Source organism: Pristis pectinata, chromosome 24, assembly GCF_009764475.1.
Source record: "Pristis pectinata isolate sPriPec2 chromosome 24, sPriPec2.1.pri, whole genome shotgun sequence".
NCBI lineage: Eukaryota > Metazoa > Chordata > Chondrichthyes > Rhinopristiformes > Pristidae > Pristis > Pristis pectinata.
The window spans coordinates 27,312,360-27,331,623 of record NC_067428.1 but is presented as its reverse complement, the minus strand read 5'-3'; the positions used below and the strand labels follow the sequence as shown (position 1 = coordinate 27,331,623).

At 39.3% G+C, this 19,264-nt stretch overlaps 1 protein-coding gene across 1 annotated transcript in view; it reads right to left on the bottom strand.

Moving 5' to 3' along the window:
• Positions 1-19,264, bottom strand: part of LOC127582732 (protein strawberry notch homolog 2-like) — a 133,378-nt gene that overhangs the window by 24,857 nt on the left and 89,257 nt on the right. Inside the window, exons 14-20 of the mRNA XM_052038294.1 lie at positions 16,738-16,891; positions 14,754-14,930; positions 13,585-13,682; positions 10,083-10,165; positions 5,837-6,046; positions 4,379-4,512; positions 706-837 (exon numbers count right to left, since the gene is read on the bottom strand). Of these exons, the coding sequence (XP_051894254.1) occupies positions 706-837; positions 4,379-4,512; positions 5,837-6,046; positions 10,083-10,165; positions 13,585-13,682; positions 14,754-14,930; positions 16,738-16,891 (988 nt within the window). The remainder of the gene's footprint in view (positions 1-705; positions 838-4,378; positions 4,513-5,836; positions 6,047-10,082; positions 10,166-13,584; positions 13,683-14,753; positions 14,931-16,737; positions 16,892-19,264) is intronic.

Genomic DNA, 19,264 nt, shown 5'->3' with positions numbered 1-19,264 from the left:
CCTGATTGTGTGGAAAGGTGCATTCATTTGCCGATGCTTGACAAGTCAGAAGTTTAGTGACGGCTTGCACCTGCAAAACTTACAGTGCGTGAGCCCCAGCATATTCTACACTAAATATCATGCTTTGCACACTTTCTGCTATCAAAGGACTTTCCTTGCATGCTCTGCAGAAAACAGGAAAGACGTAGGTTTTAAAAGGGGAAGGGTGTCAATGGTGGGAGATCCCAGGCATAGGCTTTGAAAGGACTGGGGCCTCGAGAGGTGGTGAGTGGTGCCTGTGTGGTGTGGTGGGGAGGGGGAGTGGTCAGTGAAGGGCAATTATTTTACCAGAGGGGAAGAGGATCATGCAGGATGTTTGGAGGACCCAAAGGAAAACTGCAGTAAAAATAGAAAATGCTGGAAACATTCAGCAGGGAAGGCAGCATTTGTGGAAAGAGAAACAGTTAACATTTCATCAGAACTGCGAAAGGGAGAAAACAAGTCAGTTTTAGGTACACTTTGTGGAACTTGCAGGAAGACCATCAATTTCTTTACAACTATTTTTCTAATAGGATGTAATATACTGAGTAATGCACTTAAACGGTGTGCTATATAGTGGAATTTCGAAGCAACAGTCTTGTGTTATTGAAGCAAGTTGGGAGTAGGATCATCTTCATCATGTTGCTCAACGTGTATTTATTTACTGATATTGAAGGACGAACCTACCTTATCCCCATCCATGAATCGCTCCTTTTCCTTTAAATTCACGTGGTCAATGGACAAATTTTGTTCTGCTCTGGACTCATAACAAACGGAGCCATCCGGTTTGCGAACAACACGTCCCTTTCTTCCAGTCATCTATTAATGATTTAAGCATACAAAAGAAATGTTAATATGATCACATACTCACAAGAATACATACAGTGGCATGCAAAAGTTTGGGCACCCCTGGTCAAAATTTCTGTTACAGTGAATAGCTAAGCGAGTAAAAGATGACCTGATTTCCAAAAGGCATAAAGTTAAAGATGACACATTTCTTTAATATTTTAAGCAAGATTACTTTTTTATTTCCATCTTTTACAGTTTCAAAATAACAAAAAAGGAAAAGGGCCCAAAGCAAAAGTTTGGGCACCCTACATGGTCAGTACTTAATAACACCCCCTTTGGCAAGTATCACAGCTTGTAAACACTTCCTGTGGCCAGCTAAGGGTTTTTCAATTCTTGTTTGAGGGATTTTCACCCATTCTTCCTTGCAAAAGGCTTCTAGTTCTGTGAGATTCTTGGGCCATCTTGCATGCACTGCTCTTTTGAGGTCTATCCACAGATTTTCGATGATGTTTAGGTCGGGGGACTGTGAAGGCCATGGCAAAACCTTCAGCTTGTGCCTCTTGAGGTAGTCCATTGTGGATTTTGAGGTGTGTTTAGGATCGTTATCCTGTTGTAGAAGCCATCCTCTTTTCATCTTCAGCTTTTTTACAGACGGTGTGATGTTTGCTTCCAGAATTTGCTGGTATTTAATTGAATTCATTCTTCCCTCTACCAGTGGAATGTTTCCCATGCCACTGGCTGCAACACAAGCCCAAAGCATGATTGATCCACCCCCGTGCTTAACAGTTGGAGAGGTGTTCTTTTCATGAAATTCTGCACCCTTTTTTCTCCAAACTTACCTTTGCTCATTGCGGCCAAAAAGTTCTATTTTAACTTCATCAGTCCACAGGACTTGTTTCCAAAATGCATCGGGCTTCTTTAGATGTTCCTTTGCAAACTTCTGACGCTGAATTTTGTGGTGAGGATGCAGGAAAGGTTTTCTTCTGATGACTCTTCCATGAAGGTCATATTTGTGCAGATGTCACTGCACAATGGAACAGTGCACCACCTCTCCAGACTCTGCTAAATCTTCCTTAACGTCTTTTGCAGTCAAACGGGGGTTTTGATTTGCCTTTCTAGCAATCCTACGGGCAGTTCTCGAGGAAAGTTTTCTTGGTCTTCCAGACCTCAACTTGACCTCCACCGTTCCTGTTAACTACCATTTCTTAAATACATTGCAAACTGAGGAAACGGCTACTGAAGATGCTTTGCTATCTTCTTATAGCCTTCTGCTGCTTTGTGGGCATCATTTATTTTAATTTTCAGAGTGCTAGGCAGCTGCTTAGAGGAGCCCATGGCTGCTGATTATTGGGACAAGGTTTGATGAGTCAGGGTATTTATAAAGCTTTGAAATTTGCATCACCTGGCCTTTCCTAACGAGGACTGTGAACAAGCCATAGCCCTAACAAGCTAATGAAGGTCTGAGACCTTGGTAAAAGTTATCCGAGAGCTCAAATCTCTTGGGGTGCCCAAACTTTTGCATGGCGCTCCTTTCCTTTTTTTCACTCTAAAATTGTAAAAAAACAAAAAATAATACACTAATCTTGCTTAAAATGTTGAAAAGAATGTTTCATCTTTAACTTTATGACTTTTGGAGATCAGTTCATCTTCTACTCACTTAACTATTCACAGTAACAGAAATTTTGACTGGGGTGCCCAAACTTTTGCATGCCACTGTATGCACTTGATGGAACATAACTTGCAGGGCGATGGGATGAGTGAATGGGAATGGGACTGAATGGATTGCTCCAGAGATTCTTGGCATAGACTTGATGAATCGAATGGCCTTCTATTCCCTAAGAACTCTGAGCTGCCTTTCCCCTGCTCCAGCAAGGTACTAACCTAAACTTAACAGCATCTTCTATTGTAGTCATATCCATTTTCCATACCTATCATTGTTATGGATTCAATTCAGGACTCATTCCACCTATAAAGCTAGGTCAAAATGATGAAAATTCATTCCATTTAATACCCCTGCACCCATGAAAGAATGAATCCCTCATTTCATCAACTCAGGAATTTCATTACATTATCTCCAAATTGATTGCAATCTTTTATATTCAGAATACCATAAAAGTAGTGGCTTTACAGAAATTTACCCAAAGACATCTGTGCTGATTTAATTTTGTTACATTATATACTTTTGATATTTAATCTTCTTTCCCTCTCTTAATACTTTATGTACACATTATATGTTTTATGCATAAATAAAAAATATATTTTTATGAATGAATTTGTGCAAAGCACTCACAGGTTATTGGTTGATTTAAGGTGCTTGCATTATATCATCAATCAAACAAATAACAGGTCGTATCAGTTCTTAGAATTCAACTGAAATTTACAGAAACACTGGAAGTACAGAACCAACATCTACTTAATTTGAATTGTTTGATAAAAGCGTGTGTTAGTGAACAATGATGTTGAAAATCAGTAAGTACAAATTATTATATTTTAAACTTTATTTATAAAGCACGGTAACAGGCCCTTCCGGCCCAATGAGCCCACGCCGCCCAATTACACCCATATTAACCTACTAACCCTTACGTCTTTGGAATGTGGGAGAAAACTGGAGCACCCGGAGGAAACCCATGCAGTCATGGGGAGAACGTACAAACTCCTTACAGACAGCGGCGGGAATTGAACCCTGATCGCTGGTGCTGTAATAGCGTTATGCTAACCGCTACACCACCGTGCAGCCCCTAAAAATTTTTTATCCAGTTTTTTCTTCAAATTCAGCTCACTGAGCCATTAAATAGTATATTAGATTTCTAGAAATTTGACAACTTGTACAAAAACTGATATAATACTGCTCTCAACTTTTTATGGTTGCTTCCAATGACACAGGTATATGTTATTAACTGTATGTTCATTTGTGAGAAACCAAATGCCACTTGTTAATTTTATATAATATGCTCCTACTTCCCCATACAATCCATTAGCTCAGCCCACTTAAGGCAAGAGGTTGCTAAGCCATACAATGAAGCAGTACACCTCGGCATCAATAGGAAAGGAAAGGTAGAAATCAGCTAGAAATCCTATGTCCAGTTGTTTTTCAGTGGCCCCTATTGATTATAAGTCAAGGATAGGGTAGTCAGTCAAATAACTGATTTTTTTAAATCTCACAGAAGAGCTAAAGAAAAAATGATTCTTAAAGGGTAAAAACTATGGTTAAACCTGACTCCAATTTTCTTCCTCCTCTCTGGAAAGTTTGATTAATTATAGATTTCAGTAGGTATTTATATGTAGGTCTAGATAGTGAACAATGGCCTGTTGGTTTAACATGAAGGACATGAAGCCCAAACCTAATGCTGTCTTTTTTCTAATAGGACATTACCAGAGAGTGATCAAGCACAGAACGTGACAACGATTTCCTCCTCCCAAGCTGATCAATAGTGGTGATGTTGTTGTGGACAGGTAGTACACATTCTTGGCATATGTGTTTTGATACCATACCAAGTAATCACTTCACTTATAGTGCCAGCAGGAGAGAAAATGAAGGCAACCTGATACATGAAAAGTCTTACAAAATTACCTCAGCCACGTGCTCAGGTCCACCAAACAAGTCGATCAGTTCATCCAGTGTATTTAGAGGTAGTTCTTTTCCCAGTAATTCAACCTTTGCCAGCAGATCCCCTTTCATTTTTTCTACAAATTCTAGTGTTGCTGCTAATGAAAAATAATTCATCAATCCATCAAAATCGTGTACAATCACTCAATAATTTTTGATTATTTGCATTACTCTTGCTCAAAGAGTAGCAGTCAGAAAATTACATTCCATCAATAGGTTAAAAGATGATGAGAAAATTACCAGAATTTATTTTGTTGAAGACAAATAGTTTACTGGGGTTGGAGGCAAGTAACCAGCAACAGATATGCAGTGCAATTTATTAACAGTGGATTATCAAAAATAATGCTTTAGTCTGCATTACTTATTTTGCTGTTTCCTGAATTTTGATCATTAAGAGCAATAAAAATGCAATTTGTTTAGGGTACTCCTGTGTAAAACAAGCAGTAGTTTGGTGTAAGGGCAGCCTAAGACCAATGTTTTCCACAGCAGTTTTAGTGGTGTTTGAAAGAATTGAAGGCAACTCCTATCACAATTAAAGTGTGAATGTGATTGGTGGCAGGAATTGCCAGGCAAGGTGTTTCTGTGCCATCAGCTTGGTGGCACATCAGTGGCCCAGCGTATTAAACACCCAGTATACTGGACCAATGAAAAGCTGAAATGGGACCCAGAAGGGACCAGGCCTGGTTCATGACTTAGAACCCCAAAGGTAGAGATTAATTTAGAAAGATAATCTTTCAGTCCTTTTATAAAAGAGCTATTTCTACATTTTCCCATGGGGTGTAGGTTATAACATCAAACTCTACAATGATGTGTGCCCTCTTGGGATAGGTGGTGCTGAAAATGGGTTCTTGATAACTCTAAATCAGGTTATCTTATGATCTTGCAAGCTGTGGTTGGGAGTCAGTGCCAGAAGAAATGGAAGGATAAATCCCAGCACCTACACTGAAATCCTGCGGCAATTAATTTTTGGACTAGAATATTTACCATATTTTTTGAAACTTTCTTCTTACTAATCATTCTGGAAGAGCACTTGTTTTTATTTGAAAGAGGTTTCTTGCTTTTCAGTCAAAATTCTATCGATTAACTTGCCTGCATAAAACATGCAATTAAATCAAACTGATATTTTTAAGGATATTACCTTTTCAAAATCACTGAATTCAGAGTGCTCTGTGATTTTTTAAAATATAAAGTTACTTCATATTTTCTTTCACTTTATACTTGCCATTCTGCAAGGATTCAAAGGGCATGATGATGAACTTCCAGTGCTGCTTGACTGATTAAAATATTAGCTTGGCAAGGCATTCCCTTCCTCTGCTCCAGCAGAGAACTGCCTGCTCTTAAGCTCAAAATTAAGGACATAAACCATGCTTGAGCAATGATTTCCATGATCCATTCCTTCGAAATGATCACATCAGGTGGTACCTTTTTCCGTAGACAGAAAACCATTTATGGGAGGATCCACAGCAATGACATCAGCCTCTTCAGATATCTCTATGGCAGATGCAGGTGATGAATTTAAATCACTGTCAGTATCAAGGTCAGAATCACAGCTGCTGTCATCGCTACTTTTTAACAAGTAGACGCAATCCTGAACACTTCTAACTTGTTTCGAGGGCCGGCCTCGTTGTTTTCCTGTGGGGAAAAAATATTTAAGCAAAGATATAGCTTATCTACAATAAAAGTGCAAAAATGTTACTTAACAGAAAAGCATTTAACTAACAGACAATATGGAAAAGTATTTAATTGGGGGAGGGGGAATTATGATGCTATTAAGCAGGAACTTGGGAGCATAAATTGGGAACAGATGTTCTTGGGGAAGTGCACAGTGGAAATGTGGAGGTTGTTTAGGGAATACTTGCATGGTGTTCTGGATAGGTTTGTCCCATTGAGGCTGGGTAAGGATGGTTGGGTGAAGGAACCATGGTTCACAAGAGACGTAGAATACCTTGTCAAGAGGAAGAAAGAAGCTTACCTAAGGTTTAGAAAGCAAGGATCAGACAGGGCTCTGGAGAGTTACAAGGTAGCCAGGAGGGAGATTAAGAATGGATTTAGGAGAGCTAGAAGGGGGCATGAGAAAGTCTTGGTGAGTGGGATTAAGGAAAACCCCAAGGCGTTCTACACGTGACGAACAGGAGGATGACTAGAATGAGGGTAGCACTGATCAGGGATAAAAGAGAAAATGTGTGTCTGGAGTCGGAAGAGGTAGGGGAGGTCCTAACTGAATACTTTGCTTCAGTATTCACCAGAGACAGAGACCTTGATGTTTATGAGGATGGTGTACAACAGGCTGATACGCTAGAGCATGTCGATGTGAGGAAAGAGGATGTGCTGGAACTTTTGAAAAACATTAGGATAGATAAGTCACTGGGGCTGGACAGGATACATCCAAGGTTATTACAGGAAGCAAAGGAAGAGAGTGCTGCGCCTTTGGTGATGATCTGTGTATGTTCACTGGCCACAGGAGTAGTGCCAGATAATTGGAGGGTGGCAAATGTTGTTCCTTTGTTCAAGAAGGAGTAGGGATAACCCTGGGAATTACAGGCCAGTGAGTCTTACTTCAGTGGTGGGCAAATTACTGGAGAAGCTTCTTAGAGACAGGGTTTATGGGCATTTGGATAAGCATAGGCTGATTAGGGACAGTCAGCATGGCTTTGTGAGGGGCAGGTCATGCCTCACGAGCCTGATTGAGGATGTGACAAAGCACATTGATGAAGGTAGAGCAGTGGGTGTGGTGTACGTGGATTTTAGTAAGGCGTTTGATAAGATTCCTCATGGAAGGCTCATTCAGAAAGTCAGGAGGCATGGGATCCAGGGAGACTTGGCTGTGTGGATTCAGAATTGGTTCACCCATAGAAGACAGAGGGTGGTAGCAGATGGAGCGTATTCTGCCTGGAGGTCGGTGACCAGTGGTGTTCCGCAGGGATCTGTTCTGGGACCCCTGCTCTTCGTGATTTTTATAAATGACTTGGATGAGGATGTGGAAGGGTGGGTTATTAAGTTTGCAGATGACATGAAGGTTGGTGGTATTGTGGATAGTGTAGAGGTTGCTGTAGGTTACAATGGGACATTGATAGGATGCTGAGAAGTGGCAAATGGAGTTCAACCCAGAAAGCTGTGAAGTGAAGAACTTTGGAAGATTGAATTTGAAGGCAGAATACAAGGTTAATGGCAGGACTCTTAGCAGTGTGGAGGAACAGAGGGATCTTGGGGTCCACGTCCATAGATCCCTCAAGATTGCTGCTCAGGTTGATAGGGTTGTTAAGAAGGTGTGTTGGCCTTCATTAGTCAGGTATTGAGTTCAAGAGCAGTGAGGTAATGTTGCAGCTCTACAAAACTCTGGTTAGACCACACTTGAGGTATTGTGTTCAGTTCTGGTCGCCTCATTATAGGAAGGATGTGGAAGCTTTACAAAGGGTGCAGAGGAGATTTACCAGGATGTTGCCTGGATTGGAGAGCATGTCTTATGAGGATAGGTTGAGTGAGCTAGGGCTTTTCTCCTTGGAGAGGAGGAGGATGAGAGGAGTACAAGATGATAAGAGGCATGGATCGAGTGGACAGTCAGAGACTTTCTCCCAGGGCGAAAATGGCTAACACGAGGGGGCATAATTTTAAGGTGACTGGAGGAAGGTATAGGGGGATGTCAGAGGTAAGTTTTTTTTTTACACAGAGTGGTGGGTGCGTGGAACACACTGCCGGCAGAGGTGGTGGAGGCAGATACATTAGGGACATTTAAGAGACTCTTAGACAGGCACATGAATGACAGAAAAATGGAGGGCTATGTGGGAGCGAAGGGTTAGATAGATCTTAGAGCAGGATAAAATGTTGGCACAACATTGTGGGCTGAAGGGCCTGTACTGTGCTGTAGTGTTCTATGTTCTAGAATCATGAAAGAATACAGACAATGCGATATTCAAATTTTACTAGAAAAAAGTGTTAACAGTGTAGTGTGATCACTGTATTTGGACTTCAGTTGAATACATCTTTCTGAGTTGAAATCTTTGTAGTACATCAGAGTTATCTAGATGTGTTTTTTCCTTTATTTTTACAGTATGACCTTCTGTTTTTATTATTTTTGGCCATCAATCTGCAGGCAGTCCTGAGCATTTTAGAGCAGATATTGCTTCTGTGCTCTAACTTGTATGTAAATCCAGCAGTGATAATGCTAATCATACTGAAACTAATATGAGAAGAGGTTCACGTGATATTGGTCCTTCCATCTTCAGGACAGGACTGGGTAGGAGACAAGGAGACTAAATCTGTACACGATATTCCAGATGTGGTCTCACCAGAGCTCTATATAGTTAGAGCAATACATCTCTACTTTTGTACTGAAATCCTCTTTCAATAAAAGCCAATTCACCATTTGCCTTCCTTGTTGCTTACTGAATGTGCATATTAACTTTTAGTGATTTGTGTACAAGGACACCCAGGTCCCCATTAACATCAACCCCTTTCAATCTCTCATCATGTTAAAAAATACTCAACCTTCTACTTTTTCTACCAAAATGGATGTAAGATATCTTTATTAGTCACATGTACATCAAAACACAGTGAAATGCATCTTTGCGTAGAGTGTTCTGGGGGCAGCCCACAAATGTCGCCACGCTTCCGGCACCAACATAGCATGCCCACAACTTCCTAACCCATACGTCGTTGGAATGTGAGAGGAAACCAGAGCACCTGGAGGAAACCCACGCAGACACGGGGAGAATGTACAAACTCCTTACAGACAGTGGCTGGAATTAAACCCGGGTTGCCGGCGCTGTAATAGCGTTATGCTCACCGCTACACTACCGTGCTCGCAATATGCACAAATTTTGTCACATTATATTCCATCTGCCTTGCCTTTGCCATTCAGTTAGTCTATATCCCTTTCCAAAACTTCTCTACATATTCCTTGCAGCCCCCAATGCTACCTATCATCAGCGAATATGGATATATCCTCTCACCTAAATCATTGATTGAGACTGTGAACAGCAGGGGCTCCAACACCAATCCCCACAGCAGCTCACAGGTCTTCCAACCCAAAAGTGATATGTGTATTCCTACTTTCTATCTTTCATGCTGTAATTTCTCTGAATTATCTCATGTGGCAAGGTATCAAAGGCTTTCTGAAATCTAAATATACCCTATTAACTGGTTTGCTCTTCTCTAATCTGCAAGTTACAACCTCAAAAAATTCCAGAAGAACTGTCAAAGATAATTTCCTTGCACAAATCCATGTTAACACTGCTCAAGGAAGTATGAAGAGTCCAAGAGCTCTGTTTCCACTTCCTTAATAACAGATGTCAATATTTTCCCTACCACTAAATATTTAGTGTTCTAAAAGGCTTTCCGGTAGTGGAAGTTCTGAGGCATTTCAAGGCAGCAAAAGCCAGACTTTTCTGGGGAAGCATCAGATTTGAAAATGCAAGCAGAAGATTCAGCCACAACTTCCCCTACAGGAATATGAAAGGCCAGAAGAAAGAGGGTAGAATCCTGGCACAGTTAGTATCTGTCCCAAATTGCTGGAAATTGGACTTTTTGCTCTCTTCAGTGTCAGTAACTCAGAGGTTAAAGTTACTAACCATGGAAAGTAAGTTCTGAAGATAATGAGCAAAGAAGGACAAATTTCATGATCTGTATTTTTACTTATTAAAAGTAATCTTTATCTGTAATATTATCTTACGTTTCCTTTTTGTCCCAGCTCCCTTTTCTTTCTTTCGCTTTGTTGAAGGAAAGTGCTTCTGAATTAGTGACTTAAAGACGCCTCTGCAAGTAGAATGCAAAAGTTAATCCTGTTACTCAGAATTTTGCATTAAAATGTTGTTTATTAAATTTAGATATCATTGTAATGGTACATACAAAATAAAGTGAAGTCATGGTGAAAAATGTAAACTGTCAGATAAAATAAAAAGTTCTTTCTTATAAATTCCTCAGTTGAATATGAACAATCTATGCTGTGTACTGCTATGAAATCAGTCCAAAGGAGCCTAGCTAACAGAACAAGTGCCCTTTAGCTGAACTGCGAATAGAATCTATCCATGTGTCCAACTCGAAAAGTTAATGTTTTTACATCTGAGACCATGTGTATTAATCTTCCAAGTGACTCAAACCCAGAATCTACAATAACATAGGCATCTATTTGGCAGCTGTGTTAGTGGTTTGGTTCAAAGGTTAATTTCTGGCCCATTATCGTCATAACTTTTATATGCAGTGACACATCATTGATATAGTCATTCACTTTTTTAGTAGGTGGGCGTCTTTGGCATGGCCAGCAGTTATTGCCTGTAGCTGTCCTCGAGCAACTGGCAGCAAGCTGCCAGCTTGAACTGCTTTGATCCTTCTGATAATGCTATTCCTACTGTCACTGGGCAGGGAGTTCCACGTTTACACCCAGCTACAATGAAGGAGCGACAAGTTCATTCTGAGTCAGATTGGTATGTTGGGAAACTTGCCTGTGGAGCTGCATCCATCCACACCTTTAACTGACCTTACTGGTGGTGGAGATTGCAGGTCTGCATGGTGCTGTCAGAGTGGCCTAGCAATGAACTATGATACATTTATGGATGATACACACTGTAGCCCTGGTGCTACGGTGGTGGAGGGAGTAAATACTTAGAATGGTTGATGGCGAGTGAGCTATTTTGCCACTTTGCCTTGGATGGCATTAAGCCTCTTCAGTAAATTTGGAGCTGCACTTATCCAGGCAAGTCATAGAACAGCTCAGAAACAGGCCCAACTCGTCCATGCCAATCAATAGCTAGTCCCATTTGCCAATGTTTGGCCCATATCCTTCCAAATCTTTTCTATCCATGCATCTGTCAAAATGTCTTTTTAGTTGTTGTAATTGTACCCACCTCTACCACTTCCTCTGGCACCTTGTTCCATATACCCACCACCCTCTGTGTGAAAAATCTGTCCCTCAGGTCCCTTTTCAATGTTGTAATTGTACCCACCTCTACCACTTCCTCTGGCACCTTGTTCTATATACCCACCACCCTCTGTGTGAAAAATCTGTCCCTCAGGTCCCTTTTCAATGTTTCCCTTCCCACCTTAAACCTATAACCTCTACTTTTAGACTTCCCTACCCTGGGAAAAAGACTGACTGTTTATCCTATCTATGGCACTCAATTTTGTAAAACTCCATTAAGGTCACCTCTCAGCCTCCTTCACTCCAGGGAAATCAACCTGTCCAGTCTCTCCTCATAACTCAAGTCCTCCAGTCACAGCAAATCCTTATGAATCTTGTGAAGAGTGGAAAGGGTTCTATCAAACCCATGACTTATGGTTTGAGGAAGGTGGAAAGGCTCTGGGGAATCTAAAGTGAGCTACCTACTGAGAGACATCCAGCTCCTGACCTGCTACTTGAGCTTCAGAATTTACATTTCAGGTCAATGGTGACCCCTTCAGTGTTAATAATGAGGGATGTGGAAAGAGAATACCACTGAATGTCAAGGGTAAGTGATTAGACTCTCCAAGTTTGAGGTGGTTATTGCCTGGCACAAATTGAACAAGTGACAAAATTATGCTTTAGGCTATAGTTTTGGTTTGACAACCATCCAACCATCCAAGTGTGACTTGAAACTCTGGTCTCAGAGCTCAGAAGACATTCTTCCAATCTCGTGGCTTCAAGTGGAAGATCCATAAAAACCTTTTAAAACAGGTTTTGGTCAATCTTAACTTTCTGCATATGAGGTATCAACTATCAAGTCTTTTAATTCCACCCCCACCCACAATCTTTACTGGGATGAATCACAAAAGAATGCAATTTCCTGGAAACTAGCAGACATTCATCACTAGGTGACCATTTTTCATGGGTGATCTAGTGAGTGACGTTGAAAAGCTGTCTGTGAGGGAGTCGCATAGCTGACTGATCCTGTTCTTGCTTTACATCCGCTCACATACACTGTTAGGGTGCCATTGGAACGTGAGCAGAAATGGAAAAGTTGCCTAAACGTTCAAGCCTATTCTGGGGCTCTGAAGCCGATAACTGTTCCGTACCACTGATCTGTGTGATACTAGGTAATTTATTATAGAGGAAGAATCAAACCTCAGACTTTCTTGGTCTGCCTGTATCACATCAATTAGTAAATTTAGGACAATTGATCACAGTCTAGGTATATAACTTTAAAATGTTATAACCTGTAAATTCTAAGAACTTTCAGAGGAGTATTCAAAGGCCACAGTTATTTCTAGTCATGATAGTTTAATCATTCAAAGCTATTTATATAAATATTATTGCAAAGATCAGTGTCAGTTACATGTTAGTATATATAACTGCAAGTTCCACCAGAGAATCACTGTGGCTAAACTAAACATTTTATCGCAAATCAACATTAAGCAAATTCGGTACAATAAAAAGAAAATATTTTAACTTATGTGCAATACAACAGGAAAAGAAATGGTAATTCTACCATTTCTATGGCATTAGTATGATAAAACAACAGAGTAAAGAATGTTATTTCTTTAAAAACTTTTGACAAAATTGCCTTTTCATTTTATGTAAGCATACTGTAACATATGCACCACATTCAAAGGTTTCACCAACACCTATTAAATGTGAATTCACTGGGATAAAATGATAAACAGGTTCAAGTAAAAAAAAGGTAAACAAAAGATAGGCATGAATTTTGAAGAGAGAGTGCATGCAGCCACTCCTGGTGGAACTTCTTACACAACTTCCACTGGAGCAATTGTAGAAGCTATGTCAATAGGGACTGGGCTCCCCTCTGATTCTTCTGTTTCTGAGCGTCAGAGCTTTCACACATCCCTTATAACACTAATGCTCATAGTCAGTCTATGACTGGGGATGTTGTGATGGTGTGGGTGTTGGAAAGAGCAATGAATGTCAGATTCCTGCTTTGCAGCCATAACTAAGGACCCAATGCAAGGTTGTTTCTTGTACGGCTTAGAATATCAGAAGTGAATCCCACTATAAATTGTTGTCTGCCCCTTGAACAATTTAAAGAAACTTGAAATTCATGCAGCTCCCCTTATTGATGGGACTGGTCCTTCAATAAGTAGGTGTAGTTTTACACATTCTTCAGTTTGAATTATCTGGATTTTTAAAATAAAAGTATACCATTCTTTTATAATGTTTACCTTGTTGAAATTATGTCAAAATAAAGCTACACAGACTTAACCTGTTTATTTTAACTACATAAGTCAGCTTGGCATCTTTAACTTACTCTGCAGCAGATACAAATTGGTTAAGATGGCCATCATTCTCATCAAGTACTTCTCGTGTCCGAGCTTCACCTGTGGACTGTAATCCTATAACAACGCACTGGAATGAACAGACAGTAAAGTGCAATTAAGTAAAGAAGAAAGAGTGTCTTCCCACAGTCAGCAGTGCAGGCAAGTGAACCAGCTATTTAAATTGTATTTCCCCCAACATGTACTCTTTAGGTGGAAGAGGTTGCAGGGAAGAGCAGGACTGGATTCTGATCTTTAGGAAGGTATGGATACAGGTTTATTTGAACTCTCCAGGCTGAGATTGATCTATTTTTATTAGCTGAGGGTATGACGATATAGGAAACAAGGGCAGGTAAACTGAGGCAAGGCGCAGACTAGCTGTAGCCTAATTAAATACAAGAATGGGCAGGAAGGATTGAATGGGTTCTTGTGTTCCTATGTTCATAGAAATAATATTTACAATTTCTACAAAGTTCGTGAAGCAGAAATCCAGCTGTATCCCCTTGAATAATTAAACTTCCAGTAAATATTGATTATCTTCTTTATTAAAAATAGCAAAATGTGGAAAAGTTGTGGTTTAGAAACTGTTTACAAAATACAGTCAACGAATCACATTATCATTTTTCCATGAAAAGCAGATTTATCCATATGGTTACTTGATCCTCCATCAATTCTAAAATTATATTCCATTTGTGTCAGTACTTCCTGTACAGATAACAAGTTATGTATCAATGTCAATATTAATATCTATCAGCAGTCTGATGAGCAAGAATTGAATTCACTTGGATAGTCGACATTTCGGATTGAGACCCTGCATCGGGACCTGAAATGTTGACTATTCATTTGCCTCCAGGGATGCTGCCTCACCCGCTGAGTTCCTCCAGCACTTGTTTTTCTTGTTTCAGATTATAGCATCTGCAGTCTCTTGTGTCTCCAATTGAATTCATTTGAATTGATTTGATTTAATGACAATTATACAATGCAGAACTACAAACACTGATCATTTATTTTGATTCTCTTCTGTCCATTCACAAAAGGTGCTATGCAAAACATTTAAAGGTTCCAACACTGCACCAGAATGCCACTGTCCAAGTGTCATAATCAATAATAATATGCTATTTCCAATAAATAAGACAACTTGAAAAAGAAAGTGACCTCTCACCTTGCCTTTCTGCTGTTCATGTCTGCCTATCTCTACTAAACGTCTAACTTTGGCAGCAATACATAGATACTTGAAGAAGCGTTGATGTGCAGACCAAAACTGCCCCCAGAGAGATTTTCTGGACTCCAAACCAATTAATTCTGCTGCATGTTGAAATATATTCATTGCTTCAGCCCACTGAAAAAGAGAAAACTTTCAATTAAACTAAAAATACACAAACAAAAATTCTGACATATTTCAGAAACACACTAAGGCAGAAGCTATAACATGTATTATTCTGCATCATATTTAATCAAGTAAACAAAACTTGACTTGGCGTCAAGTCAAATGATTTCTGCATAATTACCAGAACATGGAATTTGAGAAAGAATGTGTTTTTCTTAATTCAAGATATTCTTTAAATAAACAACTAATAATTATATGTTTTTGAAATGTGGAAATTCTCATGGGTATCTTGTACAGTTCTTTAATGTAATGTGAATGACACTGAATGATTAAGTACTGCCTCATAATAAATAAAGCAGCTACAGGCTTCTGGGAAAATTACATGTAATGTCTCTATAGGTAAGATTTGGTTACTTCTCTACCAAGTAGGATGATGAAATAAAAAATGCTGTAATTAGTAAGTTTCTCACAGTCACAATAAAACAGGAACTGTTTTTGATGTTTCCCTTTTTTTGTATTCAGATTTTACATAAGCAGGCTGTTTCCCAATAATGTCTCCTATTTGAGAATGACAAACGAGAACCTCAGACCATACTTGCGCTTGAATTAGACATGCCTAATTGGGAGAACACTGGAATTTAGGATGTAGAGGAATTACAGAACTTGCTACTGAAAATACGATGTTAGAGATTTCCCACCGGTTATATTGGCAAACAGCTGTAGCCTTGGCAGAAAGTTGAGGAAAATTGTGATTCTCCAGGTGTGGCCACAACTGTAAAACTGTATCAGGGCGTATGAAGTGAGCTAACAAGATGATCCCACTATGCATATTTTCTGTCACTTTTGCTCCAACTACTATCAGACCATGCAATGCACATACATTTCCAGCATTAAGCACTGCTGCAGGGCAGTGGAAAAAGCAGGGTTAAATTCAATTTGTCAGTTTACTTTGTGCAGTTGGTCACAGACATGCATTTCAAAAACCAAAATGCTATTAAATATTTTGAGATCCTACAGATAGCAAATGCCAATGTACATCACAATGAGACAAACTGCAAACAGAAATGCTCTCCCCCCGCTCACAACAGGCAACTCAAAAAAATCTGAAAGTGACCTCGTTCTCATCAAGTCAAAAACCTTAAACACAGAAAACAGAATGACTTTTTGAATACATAGGATAGGCAATCAAAATTCCTGCCCTTGGAAAATCTAGCCCATGACACCCAAAAACAAACTCCCTTTCAAAATTAGTATTGAAGCCTAATTTCTGCCCAGTCAGTTTTTCCATTTCTTGAAAACTGTTACAAGCTGTACTACGTTTCATGAATAACAGCTTAAATCATTAAATGAACACAACACTGATCAATCAGTCATTGCCTGCAGAGAGTACAGGTGAAGTACAACTCACTATAAGAAAGAAGTTGGTGTTAATTGACAAGTTGAATTTTAATAGTTCATCATGTTGTTTAGTTGATTAGTGGAGGATTGTGGATTATTTTTTCCTCCACTTAATGAACAAGCATAGAAATTCTGATTTACTGCATGCTCCAGTCACATGAGTGTGAATTTCATCTTCCTGGTTCAGTGGTAACCTCAGATTACTTATTCTACATAATTTACATATAAAATTAAAACTATGTTCTATTAGTTTACGTGTAAGATGGAAACCAGTCCATATTTTCTAGTTTTGGTAATCACAAATTACTTGAAGTATTATAACTAAACATTACATTTATATTTGCACAAATGTTTTCTGAAGTGCTTAGTTAATATAATCAAAAACCAGCGAACTGCTGGAGAAATAAGTTTAACTCCTTACCAGCACAGCTGCTTTGTTGTATACAAGTTTGAAACTTTCATCAAGAGGTATTTCTTCTATTCTGAATGTCACTCCAGCAAAGCTCAGTTGTCTAGCAATATACATGCCACTAACTTTCATATCCATAGCAACAATTTCCATTGCACCAACGCCACTAAAGAAAAAAAATCAAAATTGTAAGATATTACGTCATTGTCAGTGTGTACTTAAAATCAAATCATTTCATGAGATACTTCTGGCTGAAGAGCAAATTATATCACTGACGTTAAATAGTAATGTCATTAACAGACATATGAAACTACAGACAATTTTCATGTATGCGCAGCTTAAGATAGAAGCTGCCCCAGTGCACTTCCATTAACTATAATTTCTTTTACAAAATGCACTCTGGTGAAGCGAATGAGATAAAAAACACCTTAGGGTCACTTCTGTGAAAATTATGTGGATGTGCCTGGGGCAATTTCAGGCCCAACAGATTGCCTCTAACATACAAAAAAATATTTTAAATTTCAATCAACTTCAGCCCACTGTGCGCCCTGGAGGCCTTCTCTTTGGACTGATAGCATACTATTATAGACACCACTTCTGCATTTAGGGTAGGGCTAGCTCTGGGCACAGCCGCAGACAGCATTCATGTAACACCACGTACAGGATATAGAATTTTTAGGCTTTTATAATTAGCAATTTGTGGTAATTACTTCCTCAAAGGAGTAAGGAAGTTTTAGCAATTTTCCCTCTTTCTAAGTTGTCTTTCAAAACCAAAATCCATTTTAAACAATTATATCTTCGTACAATAAAACTAATCCTATTTCAATTGACAGATGACCATCACAGGGGTACATCAATTCTTCCTTTCAGTTCCAGAAAACTTGCATAATTCTTCCTCTTCATGTCGTTGAAATACATCCTGCAATACCAAAGGCTGATTGGTACTGCACTTGTTTTTAATTCAGAAAGTTCTGGAACAGCTTTGTATTCTGGTGGCTTAAAACCATAATCTTGGTTTACACTTTTGTGCATTACCAAGGAGAAACCTCATTGTTGGAAGTGCCATTTTTCAGATAAATGTTAACTCATGTCCCCATCCTACCTCTCAGCTGGATGTTACAGGACTAGCAACACCATTCAAAGAAAAGCAGAGGAGTTCTTTTCAGTGGCCAGGACTATAGTTATCCCTCAATCATATCACTGATAACATCTGCTTTCTATCTCATAGATGCATGAGGGCCCTTGATTTACACCAATTGGTTTTCACATTTCCTATATTACAACAATGATTACACTATTGTAAACTGGCTGTAATTGTTTTGGGATATCCTGTAATGTCAAAGTTTCTTCATAAATGCAATTTCCTTTTTTTTAAGAAAAAGCAATCAAAACAGGAGATATTTGACCTCCACCTGCTGTGTTTGAGCCCATTGATATTATTACAGAATGTCACACCATGAAAACACAGTATTCAGTCAATGCAGTTTCACCAAAATTATTTCCCAATGTAAACTGTATAAGACAACCTCACTCTTCTACCTTCTCCACATTTCCTTTAATATTGCTCCTTTTCAAGCAATTACCTAATTCTCGCAAATAAACTTATTATGGTAGCTTTTCTGAGCACTCTGTGCTAACAAGTAATGCTTAGCAATGTGTCAGTGATTTTTAAATTTTTTTTTAATACACATAGGTAATGATCAAGGAACAGAAAGGATGTATAAAGATTATTTCAATGACAGATTGCCTTTGGTATGCAACAGTAACAATACTTCAAAAGCAATTCAATACTTTTAAGATGTTTAAATGTTTCTGCTGCTTTTAAATGCTGAGAGCCTCACAAGACAGTTAAGGCAGAGTCTGGGGGTGTTCTTTATCTTGTTCATCTTATCTTGTTGGTTTTGCCTGATCTTGTGGGCAGATTTAGTACAAACTATCCCACGTCATGTCATCTTTACAGCTGCATGAAATAATGCATCAGAGGGGTCGCAATGGAAAAATCTAAGTGGTTTATCCATGTTCTTATTGAGGTGATTGCAAGAGGTGTACACCAGCTTCAAATGAAGTTTGTAGCAAACACTGTTCGCTTGTCATTAACTACAAAATTTGGGCCAATAATTCCTCCTGTAATCGTTTGCCCAAGTACTCAAAACTGGAAGACTGCTAACAGAGTCACATAAAAGATAAGAAACCTAAGGGTAGAAGTTCATCCTCGGTCAAATATATTGATGTATTTACCTTGTAATTTGCTTCTAAAATTCAACACCATTGAAGTCAACAGAACTGAATTTCTGAATTGGGAGTTGACGGCAGGTACAACACCATATGTGACCACGGGTAGGTGGGAGACTGGTGCTTGAAGTTGAGAACGTGAAGAGGTGTGTGGCCAGAGCCTGCATTTGGAAACATGGAGAGGTTTGTGGCTGGTGCCAGGGGTTGGAATGTGAGTAAAGCCAGGGTTTGGGAATGGGCTCAGGGCTGGAAGCTGGAGAACCAGCATAGCTGGGAGGGTGGGTGAATGGGGTGAGAAGTGAGGCAG